At 42.7% G+C, this 26,452-nt stretch overlaps 2 protein-coding genes across 2 annotated transcripts; both read left to right on the top strand.

Moving 5' to 3' along the window:
- The first annotated feature begins 350 nt into the window (after positions 1-350).
- Positions 351-3,534, top strand: LOC311088724 (uncharacterized protein). The gene is made up of 4 exons (XM_084123006.1): positions 351-1,356; positions 1,489-1,557; positions 1,666-3,163; positions 3,266-3,534. Exons 1-4 carry the CDS (start codon positions 1,074-1,076, stop codon positions 3,486-3,488), a joined length of 2,073 nt encoding a protein of 690 aa, XP_083979132.1. The 5' UTR covers positions 351-1,073; the 3' UTR covers positions 3,489-3,534.
- A 13,605-nt stretch (positions 3,535-17,139) lies between these two features.
- Positions 17,140-18,945, top strand: LOC311088915 (general transcription factor II-I repeat domain-containing protein 2B-like; the record flags this gene model as incomplete). The annotated part of the gene is made up of 1 exon (XM_084123296.1): positions 17,140-18,945. The coding sequence occupies one exon, from the start codon at positions 17,140-17,142 to the stop codon at positions 18,943-18,945; it is 1,806 nt and encodes a 601-aa protein (XP_083979422.1).
- Between the last annotated feature and the right edge of the window lie 7,507 nt (positions 18,946-26,452).

Genomic DNA, 26,452 nt, shown 5'->3' with positions numbered 1-26,452 from the left:
TGATTTTTTAACTATTTATTTGTATGATACAGCTGCAAATAAGTATTTGAACACCTGAGAAAATCAATGTTAATATTTGGTACAGTAGCCTTTGTTTGCAATTACAGAGGTCAAACGTTTCCTGTAGTTTTTCACCAGGTTTGCACACACTGCAGGAGGGATTTTGGCCCACTCCTCCACACAGATCTTCTCTAGATCAGTCAGGTTTCTGGGCTGTTGCTGAGAAACACGGAGTTTGAGCTCCCTCCAAAGATTCTCTATTGGGTTTAGGTCTGGAGACTGGCTAGGCCACGCCAGAACCTTGATATCGTCGATGTCGGGCGGAAACCTCGTATATCCAAATTTAGTCAATTTCATATTTTTTCACAAATTTATTTTTACAAATTATTAACCAATCTAAAGTGTTGAAAATAGCTTGAGAGCAAATCTCTTAACTCCATTGGACACTTCAACTGTCTGAGAATCCTCGTAACTCCACCTCTTCTTCACTTCACGGGCGGCGGAAACTTCGCGGCATTTTGTCTCTTCAGCCGTCAAGATTGAACGTCTCCAGAAATCCTCGTCGAGCAACATCCTCTGAGGTAAATGTTTGAGGTAAAATATATTATATATAACAGTTTTATCTCGATCTTGAAGTAATGGTAGTGATAAGGTGTAATGTATCGTTTCTGAGGATGCTAGATTTTTCTTTCTGCTAGGTCTAGCATTGGACGGTAGCTATCTTGTTGATTGAAATCTCTGATAGCTAACGTGATTTTCGTGGGGCTTTAAATAAAAAAAATCGCGACCCCCGCTAGTTCTGCAACATAATTTAATGTAACGTTAACTTACTATGTCAGGATTGTAGCTTACAATGTTAAGGCACGCCGTCATGTTCAACAAGTAACCTAGCTGCCTTTGCCGTCATGTTCATCACAATCTGTATTGTAAAAAGCGCTAACGTTATATAAATAAAGGTGACTTGACTTTAAGCAAGCTAGCTGGCTTCTTGCCTCGTTATCATACGTAAACATGCCGTATAACTTAGGGAAACGATCATTTGACCTTTATTCATTTTATTTTTTGCAGCAACCATGTCTGTGTCCTTAAAGGAACTCTGTCAGATGGTCAATGTGCCATATGATCAGGCAAGGGCCCTAATAGAGAGTGAGAGCTCTGATGGAGAGAGTGAGAGCTTTGATGGAGAGAGTGTAGAGAGAGAGGAAGCAACAATGGAGGATCCAGTGGTGGAGGATACAGTGATGGAGGATAAAGTGATGGAGGATACAGTGATGGAGGATACAGTGGTGGAGGATACAGTGGTGGAGGATACAGTGATGGAGGATACAGTGATGGAGGATACAGTGGTGCATGCTGGTAGAGTGAATTTCTGAGAGATAATCATGATTTCACATGCCAAAATTTATGAGTTTTATGCAGATGGATTTCACAACAATAGACATTTGTTTAAAAAATGATTCACACTAATTGTACCATGTGTTTGAAAAGATTTATCTGGTGGTCTGGAGGGAGAGGAGGCCTCGCTGCTGGCTCCAGAGCAGGTGCAGTTTTACACGGGTAGGTTATATGCTTTTCTACAGTTTCTCATTAAAGAGTTAACACTGTTGACAATGTATAAAGATGTAACTCATTCATGCACGTTTGGTTTGTGTGTGTATTTTGAAGTTTTCCATGGTGGAAGGGAAGAGGACTCTGATGCAGAGGAAGACGCACCTCCAAGGAAAAGACTGAGAGCTGAAAACACCTGGAAGAAAGTTATCAACAAGAAAAGAAGAATGGTTGGGAAGTCATACGTTGGAAAACAGAAGCAGAAGGAAATAATGAGGGAGCCACGGGCTATCGGGCCTAGATGTTCATCAGCAGCATGTGCCAAGTCAGCTAATCATCACTGCAGTGCAATCGGCGAGCCTGAGAGGAATAACATTTTCAATGAGTTTTGGCAACATATGACCTGGGAGGAGAAGAGGATGTATGTGCATGGTTTAATTGATGTGGTCCCCGTGCAAAGGAGAAGGGGGGCTGAAAATTCTCGAAGATCAAATTCCATTTTTTTTTTTTTACGGGTCAGCGGGCAGAGAAGACGCATCTGCAAAGGTATGTTTTTGTCTACCCTAGGAATAGGCGAGTGGTCAGCACTTAACTGGGCAAAGGAGGGACACACGCAAGCAGACACAGAGGGACAAACACACAGCAATGCACGTCGTTCAGTGGCAGGCCATGAATTCATTCACAGCTTTTTGCAGGACCTCCCAAAGGTGCCCTCACACTACTGCAGATCCACAACATCCAAACAGTATCTGGAGCCTGTGTTTCAGTCGATGGCTGATCTGTATGCAGTGTATTGTTGCGCTGCAGCAGAGAAGAATGCAACACCTTTGTCAAGGCAAGTGTTCACAGATGAGTTCAAGCGTCTCAACCTAGGCCTTTACCACCCAAAAAAGGACCAGTGCAACATCTGTTGTGCTTTCAAGACCGGCAGCTTACCTGATGACGAGTGGCAGCACCACCTCCTGCAAAAAGAAGAGGCCCGCGCTGAAAAGTTGTCAGACAAAAGCAAGGCCAGCAACAACACTATGGTCTTATGTATGGACTTACAAGCCCTCCTTTTGTGCCCAAAGCTAAAAGCCTCTGCCTTGTATTACAAAACAAAGCTTGCAGTTCACAATTTTACTGTGTACAACATGCTGACACACAGTGCCACATGTTATGTCTGGCATGAAGGTGAGGGATCCCTGTCTGCCAGTGAGTTTGTGTCATGCATTGTCGACTACCTCTCTGCACACACTGAGCCTGACACATTTATTCTGTGGAGTGACGGCTGCGGGTATCAGAACCGGAATGCAGTTCTAAGCAATGCACTTCTTCAGTTCTCTATGAAGAAAAACAAAGTCGTCATTCAGAAGTACCTTGAGAAAGGGCATACTCAGATGGAATGCGACTCCGTTCACAGCGTCATCGAGAGGCGTCTGAGGGACCAGGATGTGTATCTCCCAGCAGAGTATGTTAACCTGATGAAGAAGGCCCGTGTGAAGCCTCATCCATATGAAGTTAAGTACATCGACCACACCTTCTTCCAGGACTTCACCAAGCTGAGGCTCTGCAAGTCTCTGCGCCCTGGAGTAAGGCCTGGTGACCCAACTGTCCACGATATCAGAGCCATCAGGTAATTACCAATGTAAATCTTATGCATGACATTATGATGTTGCATATTATTTTATGAAATCTTACAGTAATTATGTTGTTGTGTTATATTTTGTGCTATTAGGTACAACAACAATGGAACGATGGACTTCAAAATCAACCACTCTGATGACTGGCATCCACATCCAAGTCACCAACTCCGAAACTCCACCTCAGACAGCCACACAGTCACCCCACTCTATTCAGACCGCCTGAAGATCAAAGAGCTGAAATTCAAACACCTCCAAGACCTGAAGGAAGTCATCCCAAAGGATTTTCACAGCTTTTACAACAATTTGCTTCACTAGCTTAGAAACTTGAAACTTGATAAGAAACTTGGTGAGTTTCTTTCTTCTGCTGAACACAAAGGAAGATATTTTGAAGAATGTCAGTAACCAAACAGTTAACTGGACCCACTGACTTTCATAGTATTTTTTTTTTCCTACAATGGAAGTCAATGGGTCCAGTTAACTGTTTGGTTACTGACATTCTTCAAAATATCTTCCTTTGTGTTCAGCAGAAGAAAGAAACTCTTGAAAATAACTTGAGGGGCAATATATGATGACAGATTTTTCATTTTGAAGTGAACTATCCCTTTAACACAGTCAATATGATGGCAATGTAACAACACACACAGAGCATCACAGATACACGCACACAGACAAGGGCTCACCCTACTCACAAACACAAATACACTCAGTATTGGGCTTAGTAAAGCAAGCCTTGTCTGTGTGCATGCATCTGTGAGGCTCTGTGCGTGTTGTTACATTGCCGTCATATTGACTGTTAATCTGTTAAACTATGATATCAGTTTAGATATCAGATATTTTTACAGTTTTGATATCAGATATAAATAATATTTATTATTTATGTATTTATGTATTTATGTAATATCTACTTTTTACTAGGCTTATTAATACTAGACTTATACATGTGTATTGAAGTTTTTAAATGTATCTGATATAATACTTGAATTAAATTGAATGTTTTGGATACCACCATTAAATTATTGTTTTTATTATTATTTTACTGACTCGAAGTTCAGCTGTTTGGCCTACTTCTAGACTATGCCTCTCTTGGCACTGTGCATGTAAAATAGTAGCAAGTTTTTATTTATGGGAGAAAAAAGGGCTGTCTAATGGTGCCAAGTAAGCCTATCTTTGGATAACTCTTGTCTGTTTTTTATACAATAATGAGTGAAAATAGTTAGGTTAGATACATTTGAGTAGGCCTGTTTTGTTAAAAATCGATAGCTGTAATGCTTACGTGCAGAATGAAGCCTATGAGCCACGAAGGTAAGTTTGCATGCAGATTAGGCTAATTTCTGTCTATTAGACAGCCTAGTCACCTCATCGTTTTTTGTATTTCATTACTCATAGCTCTTAAACCTTTAAAATGGAGTTTAGGAAGATGTATGTAACCACAGTCGTTAGTTTTTGTAACTATTTAAGCCTTTTCTCGTCAAAAGGCTCAACGTGACCGCGACTTTGCGTGCAGATTAATTTCCGCCTATTAGACAGCCTGTTTAACGTTTTATTTTGGTATTGCATCACTCATATCTCTTAAACGTTTAAAATAGAGTTTAGGAGTAGGCTATGTATGTAACCACAATCATTAGCTTTGAATAGCTCTTAAAGCTCTTGTCAAAAGGCTCAACGTGACCGCAGACTTTGATGAACACTGGCAGCAGCGACGTCTGTGTCCGTTCCATTCTAATCAATGACAGCGTAACCTCGTATCTCCCTGCTTTCAAGTCACAAATCTCGTATCTCCATTTAAACATGATTTTGGGGAAATGTTGTGTTAATGTTGGTACACAACAGTATATGATGGCAATATAAGGTATAATACCAACTTTAACGATACAATGTTTAATAACTCAAAAAATATGCAGTTTTTTGTATTTCCTGAAAAATATTGGTTTTGGAGATACGAGGATTCCGCCCGACAGCGACGATATGCTTCTTACAGAGCCACTCCTTGGTTATCCTGGCTGTGTGCTTCGGGTCATTGTTATGTTGGAAGACCCAGCCTCGACCCATCTTCAATGCTCTAACTGAGGGAAGGAGGTTGTTCCCCAAAATCTCGCAATACATGGCCCCGGCCAATACATGGCCCCTTAATACAGTGCAGTCGCCCTGTCCCATGTGCAGAAAAACACCCCCAAAGCATGATGCTACCACATGACTTTCTCCCATGACTCATGGGAGAAAGTCATGTGGTCAGATGAGACCAAAATAGAACTTTTTGGTCATAATTCCACTAAACGTGTTTGGAGGAAGAAGAATGATGAGTACCATCCCAAGAACACCATCCCTACTGTGAAGCATGGGGGTGGTAGCATCATGCTTTGGGGGTGTTTTTCTGCACATGGGACAGGGCGACTGCACTGTATTAAGGAGAGGATGACCGGGGCCATGTATTGCGAGATTTTGGGGAACAACCTCCTTCCCTCAGTTAGAGCATTGAAGATGGGTCGAGGCTGGGTCTTCCAACATGACAATGACCCGAAGCACACAGCCAGGATAACCAAGGAGTGGCTCTGTAAGAAGCATATCAAGGTTCTGGCGTGGCCTAGCCAGTCTCCAGACCTAAACCCAATAGAGAATCTTTGGAGGGAGCTCAAACTCCGTGTTTCTCAGCGACAGCCCAGAAACCTGACTGATCTAGAGAAGATCTGTGTGGAGGAGTGGGCCAAAATCCCTCCTGCAGTGTGTGCAAACCTGGTGAAAAACTACAGGAAACGTTTGACCTCTGTAATTGCAAACAAAGGCTACTGTACCAAATATTAACATTGATTTTCTCAGGTGTTCAAATACTTATTTGCAGCTGTATCATACAAATAAATAGTTAAAAAATCATACATTGTGATTTCTGGATTTATTTTTTTTTAGATTATGTCTCTCACAGTGGACATGCACCTACGATGACAATTTCAGACCCCTCCATGATTTCTAAGTGGGAGAACTTGCAAAATAGCAGGGTGTTCAAATACTTATTTTCCTCACTGTATGTTCGGCTGGCCAGTAATATTTAACTTAGCAACAGCACTAGATAAAACCTCCTTTTATAAACTCCTCTTTATTCAACAGAGTTATGAGCTGACTTATTTATTTATTTATTTATTGAAAACTCATAAACATCTGCCTTATTTTGATTTTTTTTTTTTTTTTTTTTAAACAAAAACACTAACGATACCAATTCCTCGGAACTGGAAAATCGCAGCAGACAGACAACAAAAAAAAATGACAAGGACAGAATACACAAATCGCTTGCTGAAGGCACAGAAGCTGTCGCGGTCTGTTTTCAGGGGTGCTTTATAGTTTTCTGGTCAATGATGTCACCCGCCTATGACGTCTCGTCTTTCCATTGGACTGATTATACACGTGCTTCACGACGCAATCACGCAGGGCATTCCCACCGCGTCTCGACGCAGCTCGAGTTCCCTTGTAAGGGAACTCAGTGTATAATGTAAACAAAAATAATTCTTTGTCTTTTCTCTTTCTCAAGAAACCAAAATAAAATGACTCTAAGATGTCTGTTATGTGCTTGTTCAAATCACAATTTCTATTTAAATTTGGTCACCCAATCTCATTCTCAAACAATACACAATGCACAAAAATCATCTTAGTTAACTTAAACCATTGACTCTTAGAATCTCTGCAATGGATCAGTTTTTTTTTCTTCACACTGTCTCCCACAAGGGATAACGGGATACAAATTCTAGACTTCTTCAGATAGAAAGTATAATATTTAAACACGTGCAGTATATATAATGTACTATTTATTCATCTTTAAGAGCACCTATTGCTCGGTTTTATATATCTCATATACATAAATAAGTCAAAGTCTAACTCAGAATACATATTCCTATTATTATGATTTATAAAATTTCTGATTATCTATTGATCTTGTTTCAACATTTCAATATTTCTCTCTTTATCTTTCTTTATATTCAATCAGAATTAAAGTCTTATTCAAACAAAAAGCAAGTTTCATTACTACAGCTTCTCAGGGTATTTTCCCTCCCGAATCTGGTTTCCAGCATGACTAGTTGCTATTTGCAAGAACAAATAGTTTCATTAACAGCTTTCTGGGCGCACTCTCAAACAAAATACTCAACATATACTAATTTGATTGAATTTAACCATAATCATTGCCCTTATTAGCAAAGGTAAAAAAATAAAAAATAAATAATCCTTAAATCTTTTAAATCTGATTACCAGTTAAAGGGGCTATATGCAACTGTTTCCCCAAAATAAACGTAACAATAGCCTTTTTATTTGACCATGTATGACTCAAACATCTCCTGATGAGCATACACCTTGTCAGCTCACAGTGGGTGCACCTATAAGCCTGTATCCTATTTTTCCTATTTTCTGTCGGGTCGGATTTTTCGCGCGCTGTCTGCGGATGTGACGTCAAGCGCGTTCATGTTAAACGTTTCAGATCACTCTGCCACCACCGCTAGTCAGCAAACAAACTTAGTTTCTCAAACAATATATGTATTTGACTGTTCTTACCTCTGTAAACATAATGTTGACTTCTTTGCAGCGGATGACTTGTGAAGTGTGCACGTACGAGAGCGAGCAGAAAGGAAGAGCAGTTCCGTTTTTTGGCCACAGGTGTCAGTCGCGAGTTTAAATTTCAGAAAAAAGCATATAGCCCCTTTAAACCTTTTAATTAATTTAGAAGCATTTTAAAGGAAAAATGTGAAGTCTGTCATCCTACCTACCTTAATACTTTAAGTCCTTTTAGCCCGTCTGGAATGGTCCCTCTGTCGAACAGGGTTCTGCAGTCTGACAACATGGTTCCTGGTCCCATCCATCAGACAGAGGGAAATTCCGAGGACTCCTGGATGGTCTGCCAAATTGTCGTAGATTTTTCCCTAAACCTAACTATGTCCTATAATACTAATACTCTAGTGCGTCTACAGTCAACGTTGGCCGAGTCTAACCCTATACTCTAGCGCGTTTACACATCGACGGCGGCTGAGTCTAACCCTATACTCTAGCGCGTCTACAGTCGACGCCGGCTAAGTCTAACCCTATACTCTAGCGCGTCTACACATCGACGTTGGCTGAGTCTAACCCTATACTCTAGCGCGTCTACACATCGACGGTGGCTGAGTCTAACCCTATACTCTAGCGCGTCTACACATCGACGGTGGCTGAGTCTAACCCTATACTCTAGCGCGTCTACACATCGACAGTGGCTGAGTCTAACCCTATACTCTAGTGCGTCTACAGTCGACGGTCAATCAATCAATCAATCAATATTTATTTATATAGCACTTTACAACAACCTTCAGGAATCCAAAGTGCTTTACATCAAGGGATAAAAACAACACAAAACAACTTAGAATAATAAAAAATCAGCTCCGACAACAAAATGTCACACCACTACTGGGTATTGAATGCCATTCTAAACAGGTATGTTTTAAGTTTAGACCTAAAGGTAGTTTCCTCTGTAATTATACGAATGTCCGGCGGTAATTTGTTCCAGAGTCTTGGTGCAACAACTCCGAACGCCTGATCACCCCACCGTTTATATCGTGACCTTGGCACTTCTAAAACCAATTGATTAGAAGACCGCAACAATCTGCCATGGTCACGCACGGTTAAAATCTCAGCTAAGTACTCAGGTGCCAGGCCATTTAAGGCTTTAAAAACAAACAGTAAAATCTTAAACTCTATTCTAAAACGCACAGGAAGCCAATGAAGAGTAAAAAGGACGGGCGTGATATGTGCCCGCCTAGATGTGTTTGTTAAAAACCTAGCAGCCGCATTTTGCACAAGTTGAAGACGAGCTATGGAGGTTTGCTTCAAACCAACATAGAGAGCATTACAATAGTCCAGCCTCGAACTAATAAAAGCATGAATTGCCTTTTCTAGATCATGCCTGTTAAGAAAAGGCTTAACTTTAGCCAGAAGACGAAGCTGGAAGAAGCTCATTCTTACAACATTAGTGATTTGTTTGTCAAAATATAAGTTACAATCGAAAGTAACCCCCAAGTTTTTAACAGCTGGCTTCAGGAATGATGCCATGGTTCCTAAACTAACCGATGGACCATTAGGGGAGTTACTAAAAATTATGCACTCCGTTTTAGCTTCGTTTAAGCTAAGAAAGTTTTGTGACAACCACAGCTTGATATCCTTAATACAGTCCAGAAAGGAGTCTAACACCATATTATCTTTCGATTGCATAGGGAAATAAATTTGCAGATCATCTGCATAACAGTGAAAAGACAGGTTGTGCTTTCCTATAATTGCCCCTAATGGAAGCATATATAAGGAAAACAGGATTGGTCCCAGAATTGAACCCTGGGGTACCCCATAGGAGAGTGGAGCAGCTGACGAGGAGCAGTCACCTATCATAACAGAGAAACTCCTATTTGCCAGATAGGAGCTAAACCATTTAAGTGCTGAACCTCGAATGCCTACACAGTCATCAAGGCGAGAGAGGAGAACTGCGTGGTCCACCGTATCAAACGCCGCTGTGAGGTCTAAAAGCACCAAAACAGCTGGATTACCGGCATCTACAGACAGGGCGATATCATTATGTACTCTCAGTAAAGCAGACTCGGTACTATGGCGTGATCTGAAACCAGACTGAAACTTTTCAAGCACAGAGTTCTGTTGCAAAAAGGCTTGTAACTGTATAGAAACAACTTTTTCCAAAACTTTTGACAGAAACGGCAGATGAGAGACAGGTCTAAAATTGGACAACACTGTAGGGTCAAGATTTGGCTTCTTAAGTAGGGGCCTGACCACAGCATGTTTAAATGCAGCCGGGACAGAACCTACCCTAAGACACAGATTAAAAAAAGTGAGTAGACTTGGCCCAATGGTGCTATTACAGTTTTTCTCGATTGCTTAAACACATTTCTTGAAACTATGCCTCGTATTCTCAAAACTATAAACACAAATCCATAACGTCTCACCCAATTCCCCAAACATCCTATTTTCAGGTCAAAATGAAGCTCTACACTCAAAACCATTCACTCTTGCTGAAAAACCAAACTTTGCCCTCAGACAGGACACACAAGCTCTCAAAATCACACACACTACAACATAGTCTAAGACACTGGTGCAATAAATTCAAAACAACATTTCCAAAACTGGTAAGTTATGTTGCTTGTGGTTCCCCCCATCACAAACCTTTTCACATGATGAACACAAAAGACACAACCAGTGGATACATTGGCACATTTTTATTCATACACAGAAAACACACACACACACAAATATATTTTTTTTCCTGTTTTACTCTTTTTTTTTTTTTTTACTCTCTCCTCTAATTTTTTTTTTATATTTACTTACAGTAAGATGTGTGTGACCAACATATGACAGTAAAAGAGCACACACAAACCATATTCTAATATGGAATTCAAATTGTATTGGAATGGTAAAGAGTGTTGGGACGTGACAGGAGGGTCTCCACTCAAGGATACAATATGATGGATACGTCTAAGAATGTTCCACATATGGTTGAAATACCATCATTTGCCTAGAACCATTCTGGGAGTCAAGACTATAAAGGAGAAAGGATGCCCTCCCTTCACTGTCACACTCTGCAGCCACTCTGTGTGACTGTACGACTGCTGGCCTTTTCTTGCAAGAAAATAAACCTCATCAAAGACTATTGGAAATGTTTGTCTCTTATTCAGTGATAGAATTTTGTTTGCCACCACACCTCCCTGAAGGTTCTCGAGGCGACGGTAAAGCGACTCAAATTTGGCCTTACTCGTAGCCCAGCCTCCCTCATAGTCAGACCATTGACAAAGACATGGGCAACTAGAGTGGCTTGAATTTCATCTGAGACTGCTTGTCTTCTTGTCCTTGCCCTTCCTCCTCCTCATTCTTATCCCTCTTCCTTCATGTCTTTCTGGATCCATTGTTCCAAAACGCAATAAACTGATTTGGGCCCTTTTATATATCTATTGAAGGTTCTGATTGATGTGTGTTAAATTTTGACTCTTAGTGTTTCCACCTGGATAATTGTGTGCTAACTGAGCTGAAGCTGTGCTGACTTGAGTGAACAATTTTGAATGCTAGTGCTTTCTAAATGACAACATGGTCTAAGCAATGAGAAATGAAGGGATTTGTGTGTAGAGTTTTGCAGTGACAGTTCAACAAATCTGACTCATGTGTCAAAACAGGGAATAGTGTTTATAGTTTAGTGAAATGGGTGTGCTTTTTGATAAATGGCGTTATGGTTTTGAAATTTTTGTTCAAAAGCCTGGTTATAGTGTTTAAGCAATCGAGAAAAACTGTAAAAACGTCCTTCACTATCCTGGCTGGGACAATGTCTGAAGGACAAAAAGTTGGCTTCAAATGTTGTACTATATCAGAGAGCTGCGTCAGAGAAACTGGTTTAAATTCCTCCAGCATTGCAGAGTGCCCAGGGACACCAGATACAAGCATGTCAAAATTAGCCCCGCAGTTTTGCCTTACAGATGCTACTTTGTCAGTAAAATAACAAAGAAATTTCTCACATGTACTAATAGAAACCTCAGTCGGATCAGCGGTGCATGGATTTACAACAGAGTTTATAGTATTAAATAACACTCTAGGTTCATTGCAACTGTTAGCAATGATCGAAGAGAGATGTTGCATTTTTGCCACCTTCACAGCCTTCTGATATGCGGCAACACTGTCCCTTAATAAACCCAGAGAGACATGTAAATTGTCTTTCTTCCACCTTCGTTCAGCTTGTCTACATTGTTGCCTAAGGGCCCTTGTGGTGTCATTTAGCCAGGGATCGACCTTAGGTTTAATGGATTTGTTCCGAACAGGGGCAATAGCATCTAGGATTTCAGTACTTGTTGAATGGAACATTGAAAGAACATCATCTGGGGAAGAGGAGGAGACTAGTCCATTCATTGCATAAAACTGTGATCTCACGAATGCAGACGCAAACTCTCCAGGTGAAGAGGAAGTGATGCAACGGCGCCTAGCAACTGATGAGATGCGGTTGTTAGCAGGTGGAGAAACACTGATCTCAAACCTAATGGGGAAGTGATCTGAGATACCAGTTTCTGATATATCTTCAAGTGAAACTGAAAGCCCATATGAGATTATGAGGTCCAATGTGTGGCCGTGATGATGTGTCGACCCTTCCACCCATTGGGTTAGGCCAAAAGAGTTCAGCAGTGTTTTAAAATCAATAGCAAGTGAGTTTGAGGGACAACATACGTGGATATTGAAGTCCCCACACACAAGGAGCTTATCGTATTTAGGAACAACATCAGCTAAAAACTCAGAAAAATCGCAAATGAAATTCTTATTCAGTTTTGGTGGGCGATAAATAACTGCACACAGCACAGGAGAATCCAGTACAGCCACAAACAGCTGAAGTTCAAAACTGTTATAGCAGAGTGCAGGTAATAACCTGCAACTGTACTCATCTTTGAAGATTGTGGCCAGCCCACCACCTCGACCTGACACTCGCGGGGAGTTGAGGAAAGAACAGCTAGGGGGGAGGAGCTCCGAGAATGCGCTGTCATCACCTGGTTTCAGCCAGGTTTCCGTCAACAACAGAAAGTCCAGAGCATTCGTCGTAAAAAAATCATTCAATATAAACGTCTTATTTGTAAGTGATCTAATATTGATCAGCGCCATGTGAATTGAGCGACTTATAGATTGTTGTTGGGGCGCGCGACTAAGCGAGCGTAGATTCCCCTGTACGCATCCTCGCTTGGAGCGCTTCCTGTTCCAGCAACGGAGAGATGTGAACTCGGTCGCGGCGTCCGGCACAATCGCCCTAAGCCACCGGTAGCTGTGCACTGGATATTGTCGCAGATTGCAGCCGACGGACCCGGCGGAGAAACTGCCATCAGGACGAGCCAGATCGCAGGTGAAAGATGTTGCCAGGTACGTTCTGAGCCTGACACGTACTCCGCTTCTCCTTCCGCGTCTCCTGCGGCGATTCCTGTGGGGTAGCAAGCAGGGCTGACGCTGTAGAAAAGCCGGTATTGAAGACAGGAAAGGTGGCGGTGTATCTGACTGATTGTTTGATCCATAGATCGGCACTTTCTCCGCAGTTTTACATAAACTTAAGAAAGTTAGGCGGTCATACACCAGCAGCGATGACACATTTCGAGAGACAAGCAGTAAAAACAGGAAAATCAGTGATAAATTCAACAGAGATAAGCGGCAAGCCACACACAACGGCGCCATCTTCGATCAAACCAAATAGCGCGTCTACACATCGACGGTGGCTGAGTCTAATCCTATACTCTAGCGCATCTACACATCGACGTCGGCCGAGTCTAATCCTATACTCTAGCGCGTCTACAGTCGACGGCGGCTGAGTCTAACCCTATACTCTAGCGCGTCTACAGTCGACGGCGGCTGAGTCTAACCCTATACTTTAGCGCGTCTACACATCGACGGTGGCTGAGTCTAACCCTATACTTTAGCGCGTCTACACATCGACGGTGGCTGAGTCTAACCCTATACTTTAGCGCGTCTACACATCGACGGTGGCTGAGTCTAACCCTATACTCTAGCGCGTCTACACATCGACGGTGGCTGAGTGCTAATCCTATACTCTAGTGCGTCTAAAGTCGACGGTGGCTGAGTCTAATCCTATGCTCTAGCGCATCTACACATTGACGTCGGCTGAGTCTAATTCTATACTCTAGCACGTCTACACATCGACGTCGGCTGAGTGCTAATCCTATACTCTAGCGCATCTACACATCGACGTCGGCTGAGTGCTAATCCTATACTCTAGCGCGTCTACAGTCGACGGCAGCTGAGTCTAACCCTATACTCTAGTATGTCTACAGTCGATGGCAGCTGAGACTAACCCTATACTCTAGCGCGTCTACACATCGACGTTGGCTGAGTCTAACCCTATACTCTAGCACGTCTACACATCGACGGTGGCTGAGTCTAACCCTATACTCTAGTATGTCTACAGTCGATGGCAGCTGAGTCTAACCCTATGCTCTAGCGCATCTACACATCGACGTCGGCTGAGTCTAATTCTATACTCTAGCGCGTCTACACATCGACGTCGGCTGAGTGCTAATCCTATACTCTAGCGCGTCTACAGTCGACGGCAGCTGAGTCTAACCCTATACTCTAGTATGTCTACAGTCGACGGCGGCTGACCCTTACGAAAAAAAAGTATACTTCAAGTTCATTTTATGAAGTATACTTGAGTAATGTTCAAGTATATTTTTTAGTATACTTTATGTAGTAAGTATACTAATGTCAATATGTACTAGTAGTAAACTTGTAAGTGTACTATTTTAATACCGCTTGGGACTAAATTGGCCCACTTGAAGTATATAAAAGTATATGTTTAAGTGTACTATAAGTGTAACAGTAGTAAACTTTAAGTGCACAACTAGTTCATAATTATGATTCTCATTTGTACTGCAAGTGAACTTATGAGTATACTAGTAGTTTACTATTTTAATACTTGTAGCAACATTGAAGTAGCCTATACTCTCAGTAAACTACTAGTTTAGTAGTTTTATACTACAAGTTTTATTTTAATGTACTCTCAGTAAACTACTAGTTTAGTAGTTTTATACTACAAGTTTTCTTTAAGTGAACTTAACATCATACTTACAGTTTACCATTTAAATATTATTTTTACTCTTTTAGTGTACTCTCAGTAAACTACTAGTTTAGTAGTTTTATTCTACAAGTTTTCTTTAAGTGAACTTAACATTATACTTATAGTTTACTATTTATATACAATTTTTGCAGTTGCAGTAGGCCTATACTACTATGTTCAAATGTTATTTTTTATACTTGAAAAATACCTTTAACTCTACTTTAATTTTAAAAACATTTTATTAGCTTCATGCATCCTTTTTATCAACACTTGAATGTCAGTAAGTTTCATAAAGAAAGGCAACATTTTAAACAAAATAGTTGAGAAAATCAGTTTGATCAGATCCAGAACGATGATCAAAACACAGGTGGAGTAGATCGAGTCCAACACCCCCAAAGCTTCACAGTCGTTTTCTCTTCATGGGTTAGGCCTACGCTTCATTTCATTTGGAAACATTAAGCAGTTTTGATTTACAAGCTGTTTAATGCTTGATATCACATTATTTTACATTTGAGTGAGCAATCCTCTATCACTTGTTTCAGCTTCTTCTCCTGTGTTTTGATCCGGAGAATCTGTACTAGAAGATGTGTCATAGCGCCCCCTACCGTATAACAGTGAAAACATGGATAGCTGGAAAATTCAGTCAATGGTGGGGAAAAGTTTAATTAAAATAAATATGTACACTACCAGTGGACTAGCCTACACAAAAATTCAGATACGCAGAATTAGAAACATATCTGTTTTATATCAATATTTTAATCAATATTTTCAAACAAAGTTTCATAAAACTGTATATGAAAAACGATGTAAAAAAAGTATATTTAATAGGCTACTCAATCAAAAGAGTTAACACAACTACAAGCCAAGTATACTTTGAATAATTAAAATTTTAAGTATATCTCGATCAAAAGATTGAGTACAAGTATAGGCCAAATATACTTGGACTTTTCTCTCAGTATAAGTCAAGTACACTTAAGTGTAATTAAGTATATTTTTGAGAAGTATATAAAATGTAGACTGAAAGTATGCTTTCTTCTTTTTAGTTGAAAATAAGTATAATAGAACACTTGAATAAACTTATTTTCCATGCTTATTTTATTTACTCTATATTAAGCTATTCCACCCGAAAGTTTGTTACTATATAAAGCTGAACATGTTAGTTTATAAGACGGTGTGTAATATTATGTTTTTAAAAAAGTATTTAATAAGCTACTCAATCAAAATAGTAAACACAAGTACAAGCCAAGAATACTTAGAATACTTAATTATACTTTTAAGTATATCTCGATCAACAAGTATAGGCTAAATATACTTAGACTTTTCTGTCAGTATAAGTCAAGTATACTTAAGTGCAATTTGAAGTATATTTCTGAGAAGTACATAAAGTATATTTCTGAGAAATATATAAAAAGTAGACTGAAAGTATACTTTCTTATTTTTAGTTTAAAAGAAGTATACTAATAGAACACTTGAATAAACTTCTTTTTCGTAAGGGGAGTCTAATCCTATACTCTAGCGCAGTGGTTCCCAAACCTGTCCTGAAGGACCCCCAACACTGCATGTTTTCTTTGTCTCCCTAATCAAACACACCTGATTCAACTCATCAGCTCATTAACCCATGTGATAATGAGCTGATGAGTTGAATCAGGTGTGTTTGATTAGGGAGAGAAAGAAAACGTGCAGTGTTGGGGGTCCTTCAGGACAGGTTTGGGAACCACTGCTCTAGCGCATCTACAGTCGACGGTGGCTGAGTCTAATCCTATACTCTAGCACGTCTACAGTCGACAGCGGCTGAGTCTAATCATATAGTCTAACTTACTTGCTGCGCAGCATAAATGACAGACAAACTTCAACAGATGTCCTTTAAATGCTTTAATCACAGCCGGGAGAGTACTCGAGCAATTCTCAGAGAATCTCCCCCAAGAAGAAGCAAGGCCGTAGGATCTCAGACAAATTCCATTGAGAATCCCGCCAGCTAACACGAATACATCAGTTTTTATAGAATAGGGAGGTATGGCAAAATTATATGAATTTGAATCGCAAGGTTAAAATTTTGTCATGGTACATCTATAATCAGTGTTTATATTCTGACTATTTTATGCCAGTCGGGTTAACTGCAACTGCTGCAGAGTAGCCCAGTGCCTGCGTGACTAAGTAGCTCCGGCTGCAATGTTCTTCCGCAAGACACGTGCAGTTCTCTTTATTAACCGCTAGAGTGCCAAAAGTTATGGACTGCTGCTTTAAAAGTCAAGGCAACTGATTTTTCTCTTTTTTTTTTTTTACATGTCAGTCACAGTGTGTGTGATGCACCTTCACTCAAATGTGTTCACGATCATGCAGCACACCTTTCAAGAAATGTGAGTTTGCCGTTAGCCTTGAAATATGTTAGCTAACGTTAAAAAAAGAAAGATTGATGCAGAATGTAGAGTTTTTAACAAGGCATGGACTTCTAAGTATTTATTTACTGAAGTCAAAGGTAAAGCTGTGTGTTTAGTTTGTGGAGAACAGATAGCTGTGCTCAAGGATTACAATTTGAATCGCCATTACGAGACTAAACATGCAGAAAAATACAAGAATTTGACGGACGCAGAGCGGGCACGGACATCTGACGCGTTGCTAGTTAAGCTGCAAAAGCAGCAAGGACTTTTTACCAAGCTTCACGGATCCAGGGATGCAGCAGTCAAGACCAGCTTTGTGATATCCCACAAAATCGCAAAAAACAGTAAGCCATTCTGTGATGGGGAGTTTATCAAAGAATGTTTGGTGGACTCTGCAGCGCTAATATGCCCTGAGAAAAAAGACGCATTTGCGAATGTGTCCCTCTCCAGGCGAACAATAACGAGACGAGTTGAGGACATTGCGGGAAATCTGGAGTTTCAGCTGCAAAACAAAGTGGACAATTTTGACTATTTCTCCTTGGCTCTGGACGAGAGCTGTGATGTCCACGACACAGCCCAGTTACTTATCTTTGTACGTGGGATAACGAAAGACTTTGAGATGACGGAGGAGCTGGCAGCTATGCGGTCAATGAAAGGTACTACAACGGGGAGTGATTTGTTCACAGAGGTAAATTTATCCATGGACAAACTGGGACTAAAATGGGACAAACTGACAGGTGTTACAACCGATGGTTGTCCAAATCTGACAGGGAAAAATGTTGGACTTTTGAAGCGGATGCAAGATAAAGTGACTGAAATAAACCCAGAACAGAAATTGACATTTTTGCATTGCATTATTCACCAGGAGGTGTTGTGCAAGTCAGTGCTAAAAATCAACCATGTTATTGATGTTGTTACTAAAATAGTTAACTTCATCAGGGCAAGAGCACTGAATCATAGACAGTTTGTTGCACTTTTGGAAGAGTGTGAAAGTGAACATAGTGACATAGGCTACCACACAACTGTCAGATGGCTCAGCCTGGGCAAGGTGCTTAAAAGAGTATGGGACTTGAGAGCAGAAATTCAGGAGTTTTGTGAGATGAAATGCAGGGACACCCCAGAGCTCTCAGATGCAGACTTTATAGCAGATCTGGCTTTTGGTGTTGATGTGACTGCATTAATGAATGAACTAAATACTAAGCTGCAAGGTAAGGGCCTCTTTGTACATGAAATGTACAGCTTAGTGACGGCTTTCATGAGAAAGTTGAAGTTTCTTTCAAGCCAACTGGAGGCCAATGTTCTTACCCACATGTCAACACTGAAAGAAGTCACACCATCAGCTGATCAACTCCGCAGGTACTCATCCATGTTAGGGGCACTGAATGATGAGTTTTCAAGGCGATTTGAAGACTTCAAAACAGTTGAGGGTGAAATGCACATGATTTCTTCTCCCTTCACTTGCAGTGTGGATAATGCACCCATTGATGTTCAGCTTGAACTCATTGATCTGCAGTCTGATAAACTATTAGCAGAGCACTTTAAGTCAGTATCACTACTGCATTTGTATTCTTCTCTCAAAGAGGAAAACTTTCCACAGATAAGGAGGCATGCTCAGAGGAAGTTGGTTCTCTTTGGATCTACCTACATTTGTGAACAAACATTCTCAGTGATGAGGTTTAGCAAATCCAGATACACATCCTCTCTCAGTGATGATCACTTGCGTGCTGTCCTTCGCATATCCACATCAGATATGCAACCTGACTTCAGTGCACTTGTTAAAGCCCAACACAGGCTAGATTTCTCTCACTGAACAAAAAAAAAAAAAAAAACTTTGGTAAAACAATCAAACAAACAACACTGGGGGCATTTATTGCTTTTTTATATAGTTAATGTGATGCCGGTCTTTGAAATACTTGCTTTTTTTGTATAAAGTTGTGATGCTAGTTTTTGAAACACTGCAAAAAATCTGAACACTAAAAACTGAGTTTGGAAAAAAACAACGAACTTTAAGACATTAGTGAATCAAGGACTCTCGTGATGTTGTTGTTTGTGAAATCTTGAACTGAACTTGAACAGCAATCTACTTACTGTCTGTTTACCTTACATCTTTTGTCATTTGTCATTTGTCATTTGTCATTTGTCAAGTGAGGTAAAGGAAAAAAATACAAACTCTGTGAAAATTTAACTTTGTGTAATTTTCTTTTTTTGTGTGTGCAAAATGTTTTCCTAATATATATATTTGACCAAACCCTTCAATCTCTGAATGTGTCATTTAAGCCCTATTCTATATTATTGTGGGTATTTGAAGGAATTTATTTTCATTTTTTGTGTAACAGTGGTTTGAGTTATCTTCGGGGAAATTGAACTTCATTACATATATTATTTTTTTTACTTGACAAGTTTTACTTGTCTGGCGCCCGTACAATTTAAATTTAAATTTATTAAGTCAAATTTGATTTGGGGCTGCCACCGTTACAACCTAGTTAAGCAAGAGGTCCTGTCTGATTGTGTACCTCAGAACATCTGTCCATAATTTGGATCCATTGACCTTCTTTTTAGATTTACTTGAGCTAGAGAGCACCACTTCAGATGGGATTACAGCTGACCTACTTAACTGTCTTCAGAAACATGGTCTTGATGAAGCATTTCTAAAAGAATGCATGGTGGGTTTCTGCTCAGATAGAGCTGCCGTTATGTTGGGCAGAAAGAATGGCGTGTTCGCAAAACTCAAAAGTCAGTTCCCTGGCCTCATTGGTTGGCACTGCTTAAACCATAGATTAGAGTTGTCAGTGTCAGACGCAGTAAAACATTGTACCGAAACCAATCACTTCTCATCATTTCTAGACAAGCTTCACTGCTTGTATAATCAATCACCAAAGACTGTGAGAGAACTTGAGACTGCTGTAACTGAAGTAGGCAGTTGTCTGAGAAGGATAGGTAGAGTCTTGGGGATAAGGTGGGTGGCGTCATCATTCCGTACAGTTAATGCTGTTTCGACAATGTATGCAGCACTATACAATCATCTCACAGCTTCAAGTAAAGATCTTAAGAGGAACTCCAATGAGAGGAGTATGTATTAGGGCTTAGCAACAAAGTTAAATTCTGTTGGTTTTGTTAAGAACCTTAGACTTATAATGGATGCACTCGAAGAACTCAAAGATCTCTCTGAGGCTCTGCAGAACAGAGACATTAGACTGTCTCAGTCAGTGACTCTCATCAAGAGGCAGATCGAGGTTTTTAGTTCAATGAGTAGAGAACCTGAGAGTGGTCATTTCTATAAGAAAGCATGTGACGCAGTGATGGAAGGGTTGTTCAATGACATAGAATTGCACAGTGACAGAAGCCAGAAAGTCATCGAGCCAGAAAAAATGTATGAAGCTTTGAAAACCAACATGGAGGCAAGAATGGTGACAGAGGAAGAAGAGTCCTTGTTTCAAAAGGTGAACATTCTTAACAAAACAACTTGGCCCTCTCCTTTACCTCAAATGTATGGGGAACATGGACTAAGGGAGGTTTACGATCTCTTTAGTATTGGCTTTACTGGCATGAAGGCAAGCTTTAGGGATTTCAAAAGTGACCCCAGTCGACCCATGACTACACCACTTCTAACACTCAGGCATGCTGTTGAAACAGTTGCTGTAAGCAGTGCAGAATGTGAGAGAGGATTTTCTGAAATGAACGCAATTGTTACACCTTTACGTTCCCTGCTGAGAATTGAAAATGTGTCCTCTTTAATGTTTGTTAACATTGTCGGCCCTCCATTAGCATCCTGGGACCCCACTAAATTGATTAGAAAGTGGGTAGAGGAGGAGATCTGCAGAGCACCTGGCGTGTAAGAAAAGGCAGACTAATACTGAGGTGTTTGCATACCAGCCATTATGGGAAGTAATGAAGTTATAGATGAGTTATGAGTTATAGATGTGTGAACTCTGTACTGTGTACAAAGGTAAAACACAAATAAATGTTGATTGTAAAACTAACCAGTGTTATCATCATGTTTATATCTTAATAATAGGCAGTTTGTAATGAGGCAACCACTGGAGCCAGAAATCAAAACTACATACTTGGTTGCCAAGCTGGCAGCTTTGAAGAGTTTATGTTGAGTCCTGGTTAGATTATGTGTGTGTGTGTGTGTGTGTGTGTGTGTGTGTGTGTGTGTGTGTGTGTGTGTGTGTGTAGTCACCACAGACCCAAATCTCCTCAGCTGTTGCTACTGTCATATGCTGCACTGTCTCTTCATGTGGCACATTATGTTTGGCACATTGTATGGGTCACTATATCATAACAAGGTAATACAATGTGTAATCAAGTGATGACTGATTAACAGTAATGTAAATGCTAAATGTCCTAATACCTGTTGATACTACAACAATGCAAAGTATATGCTCTTAACTTTGCAGTTTTTCACATATCATGTAAGACTCAATTTCTCCATTTTTTTTGCACAAAATTCTCCAGAAAGTGCCATTTAATGGTTTATTTTTCAAAAAAAATTCTAAGACAAAATAAATTTAAATGAGCTAGATTGAAACTTCAAGTTCTCCTGTTTAAAATGATATATAGCACTTGATGCTGACTGCTATAATGGGTTAGAAAAACAAAGAAAATAATTGGCGAGTAATGTGCCCCAAAAATGTTCTAGGTCTTTAAGGGTTAATGCAGAATTGTAATGTTCCTGTTTAGGCCTGTTTAAGTTGGCAGCTCTGTTTTTTTTCTTTTCTTATCATCATCTATCACAATTTAGAAGAAAACAGAAGGTGATGTGTGAAACATACCATGTGACAAACAATTAAAAAAAACATTCACACTTTACATTCTTTGGCGAGTGTGTGAATTTGCATGTATGTTTCAGTAGGGCCTCGTCTGACACGTTCTCTTACGAGAGATTCTCTCGTACTGCGTAGAATACGCTAGGGGAAAATCCTTTTCCACGAGAATACTGAAGCCAAAAAATTATCCTTAATTTTGCATTAATGTAAAACGCGTTGCTGCAGCATACAGGCATAGGCGAGACAGCTCGCGTGCCTATTGGCTTGCCTGCTGGCAACTGCTTGAGCCAATCGAGCGAGACCTAGAGTGACGTCATACCCAATGAGGGCGCTTCGCGCCCTCTGCGTCACGTCCCGCCGAAACGGGTGTGGCTTAGGTCTATAAATATCGCTCGCGGGCTCATATCTCTGATTTTTAATCCTTCAGTGAAGCAACTCACATCGCTGGATCCAAGAAGAAGCCGCGCTGTTGAAGAAGCATCTCAGCGGGACGAGTCGAGAAGCTGCTGGCCGCGCCGCCTTCATCGCCTTCCTGCTGCGCTATCCAGCTACTATATCCTTTTCTCTGCACTGTGTGTGTGCTCGCCGGCGCGACACACACTGACTAAAAGAGCTCCAAGCCAGCGCCCTTTCTTCCTGAGCTTCACGAAGAAGTCGCTAAATCTTGGAACTCCCCTTTTTCGGCCAGGACACGATCTTCTGTTTCTCTGGCGTTCTCCGCTGTCGACGACGCCAAGAACAGAGGATACCACTCCCTGCCGCCGGTCGAAGAGGCTATTGCAGTGCACTTATGCCCGCCCTCCGCTGGACGGCGTGCTAAGATGGCACTGCCCTCAAAAGCCTGCCGCACGACGTCATCCCTGCTCCGCCGCGCTTTCTCCGCCGCCGGCCAGGCCGCGTCAGCGTTGCACACCATGGCCACGCTCCAGATTTACCAGGCTGATCTCCTCCGCAAGCTGGACGAGGAAGGACCTGACGCAATCTGCGTGCCAGACCTGAGGAGCGCTACAGACCTCGCTCTCCGCGCTACCAAGTCTGCGGCACAGGCCATAGGACGGAGCATGGCCTCGCTCACCGTGTCTGAGAGACATTTTTGGCTAACACTCTCGGACATGTCTGAGTCGGAGCGCACCACGTTCCTCGACGCGCCGCTTTCCCCTGCCGGCCTCTTCGGAACCTAGGTCAAAGATTTCACCGTCAGGTTCGCTTAGGTACAGAAAGCGACCCAGGCCATGAAGCACTTCCTCCCGAAGCGCTCCAGCTCTGCAGCAGGCCGTGCGAAACCGTCTGCCCAGAGCTCACAGCCTAAGCCTCCGCCCGCCGCCTCCTCTTCACAACGCCGCCAGACCCAGAGCTCGAGACCGCGCTCTCGCTCTTCCCGCCGCCGCCCCGCCCCGCGTGGCCTGCGGCCAAAGATTGCGTTCCAGAAGATTCCAGAGGCCCCGAAGTCGTCCTAGCACGCCTAGGAAAGCGACGGTGTCCAAGTCCCGCTGCGGCCGGACTTCCACCAAAGCTCGCCGCTCGTCCAGTTCCAAGAAATGTGACTGGTCCAGCGTATTTAGCAGCCAACAAGCCGGTTCCATTGCCCGCTTGCCTGCACACAAAAGCCGTTTTTATGGCTACCCAGATAAATCCCTTAAAGAGTGGGAGTGGGAATAAAGAGAATTTTCTGGTGTCCCAGCCACGGCCGATGGTGTTTCATGTGTAGAAAAAATGCCCACTACTCAGTGCCCATTCCTACACACAAGCACAGCCCCTCATACAGGGCTCGCGCACATAAAATCGACTCAGATCGATTGCGCATTAAACGTAGCAAACGTGCCCACGACCCAGTGCCCGCTGTTATCAGCGCGCCCCCTGCCTCAGATGTCATGAGCGCGACGCTTATGTCACAGCTCACCGAAGCCGCTGTATCGCGAGCCGATCAGAGCGCGCTTCGCACCCAGCCCCTAGCTACCCGTGCAGACGCGTGGGCAAAGCTTCCCGGGGTTTCGAAATGGGTGCTAAACATCATAAAAGAAGGCTATTCGTTACAGTTTTGTAGAATACAGGCTATTCGTTTCGAGACCACGGTAGAATCGAAAGTAGCACATCTACTTCGAGCCGAAATTCTGAAACTACTGAGCAAAGGGGCTATAGAACCCTTATCTCAAGCTCAAAGCGAAGGGGGGCTTTACAGCAGATACTTCCTGGTACCCAAGAAAGACGGGGGTCTCAGACCCATACTAGATCTGCGGCAACTGAACAGAGCGCTTATGAAGCGTCAGTTCAGGATGCTCACGACCAGAAAAATCCTCGCGCATGTTCGCCGAGGGGATTGGTTTGTGTCAATAGATCTAAAGGACGCGTATTTTCAAATACAGATAGCGTCACGTCACAGGCGATTTTTGAGATTCGCCTTCGAGGGCCAGGCATATCAGTACACAGTCCTGCCTTTCGGCTTGTCCCTGGCACCCCGTACATTTACGAAGTGCATGGACGCAGCGCTCGTACCCCTCAGACTCGGGGGCATACGAGTGCTGAACTATTTTGACGATTGGCTGATTCTAGCCCAATCTCACTCAGAGATCGTGGAGCACAGAACCATTTTACTCGATCACCTCGAGAATCTCGGTCTCACAGTAAACTGGGAAAAGAGTTCGCTATTCCCCAGACAGATTATATCTTTTCTGGGAATAGAACTGAACTCGCTGTCAATGACAGCACGCCTGTCATCTCAGCGCACACTGGACATTCAGCGCGCAGTCGGCTCCTTTCGCTGCGGCGCTGTAGCCTGGGGACTTCCTCGAGACTGATGGTGGTGTCCACGGACGCATCCGCATCAGGATGGGGAGCGCTGCTCGAGGGCAGACCGCTCTTTGGCCAATGGTCAAAACGGGAGAAGCTCCTTCATATAAATTGCCTCGAGATGTTAGCAGTGAGCAAAGCGCTCACGCGCTTTCGTCCCCTGATAAAGGGGTACCACGTCCTAGTACATTCAGACAACGTGTCGGTGGTATCCTACATAAATCGCCAGGCGGCCTCAGGTCCCTGACTCTGTACAGGCTAACCAGACGCCTCCTGATATGGGCTCGCAGCAACCTGCTCTCGCTGAAAGCAGCGCACGTGCCAGGGCTCCTGAATATAGGACCAGACAGACTGTCCAGGAACCACGTTCCGACAGGAGAATGGTCTTTGCACCCACAGACAGTACAGCTGCTGTGGAAGAAATTTGGAAGAGCGGAAGTAGACCTGTTCGCGTCTCAGGAAAACGCTCACTGTCCAGAATTTTTCTCGAAAAGCAAGGACGCGCTGACCCACATGTGGCCTCGCCGTCCTCTCTACGCTTTTCCCCCTGTCTCCCTCATGACCCAGGTGGTAGAACGGATCAGGGAAGAAGGATGTTCAGTGCTGCTTGTAGCGCCGCTCTGGACGAGCCAACCTTGGTTCCCAGTTGTGATGCAGTTAGCAAGCACTGCCCCGTGGCCAGTGCCTCTGAGGAAGGATCTCCTTTCCCAAGCCAACGGCTCGATCTGGCATCCTCACCCGGAGCTGTGGTCCCTTCACGTGTGGACCATCAACGGGTACCCGCTGACCTCCCACAGGGAGTGTTAAACACGATCATGCAGGCCAGAGCTCCGTCTACGCGACGTCTCTACGCCTCCAAATGGTCGGTGTTTTCTGGCTGGTGCACAGCTCGTGGCTTGTCACCCCTGAATTGCGGAGTGACGGAGGTTCTCTCCTTCCTACAGGAGCTGCTGGATAAGGGCAGGTCCCCTTCCATGCTCAAAGTCTATGTGGCGGCCATAGCAGTGTTCTCTACGACAACGCTTGGCCAGTCTATAGGAAGGAACGATTTAGTCATCCGCTTCCTTAGAGGAGCTAAGAGACTGAATCCTCCCAGACCTCCCACAGTCCCTATATGGGACCTTTCTACGGTACTGGAAGCCATGAAAGGTCATCCTTTTGAGCCCTTGCAGAAGATTGATCTCGTTGTCGTTCAAGGCGGCATTTCTTCTGGCTCTCGCTTCAGTGAAGCGCATAGGGGACTTACACGCGCTCTCAGTGAGCGCGACGTGCATGGAATTTGGGCCTAATGACTCTAGGGTTATACTCAAACCTAAGCACGGTTATGTTCCTAAATCCCTCAATACACCGTTTAGGGCACAGGTCATTTCCCTGTCTGCTCTACCGGTCACCGAAGGAAATGAGGACGAAAGCTTCCTCTGCCCAGTCAGGGCATTAAGAGCTTATGTGTCTCGCTCGTCTGCCTTCAGACAGACGGAGCAGCTCTTTGTTTCATTCAGCGGGCGTTCTAAGGGACTAGCCGCTTCGAAACAGAGCCTATCCAGATGGATAGTGGACGCAATAGCGCTAGCTTACACAATCAAGGGCATGCAATGCCCATTGGGTGTCAGGGCGCACTCCACGAGAAGCATGGCTTCATCTTGGGCTTGGTCAAGTGGGATTGCCTTGCAAGATATCTGTATGGCAGCAGGCTGGGTCTCTCCGTCTACATTTATAAGGTTTTACAACCTAGAGGTTCCTGCACTACAAGCCAGGCTACTG

Source organism: Abramis brama, assembly GCF_963993115.1.
Source record: "Abramis brama genome assembly, chromosome: 8".
Classification (NCBI taxonomy): domain Eukaryota; kingdom Metazoa; phylum Chordata; class Actinopteri; order Cypriniformes; family Leuciscidae; genus Abramis; species Abramis brama.
The sequence above is the reverse complement of the archived record's forward strand: the minus strand, read 5'-3'. Positions and strand labels throughout refer to the sequence as shown.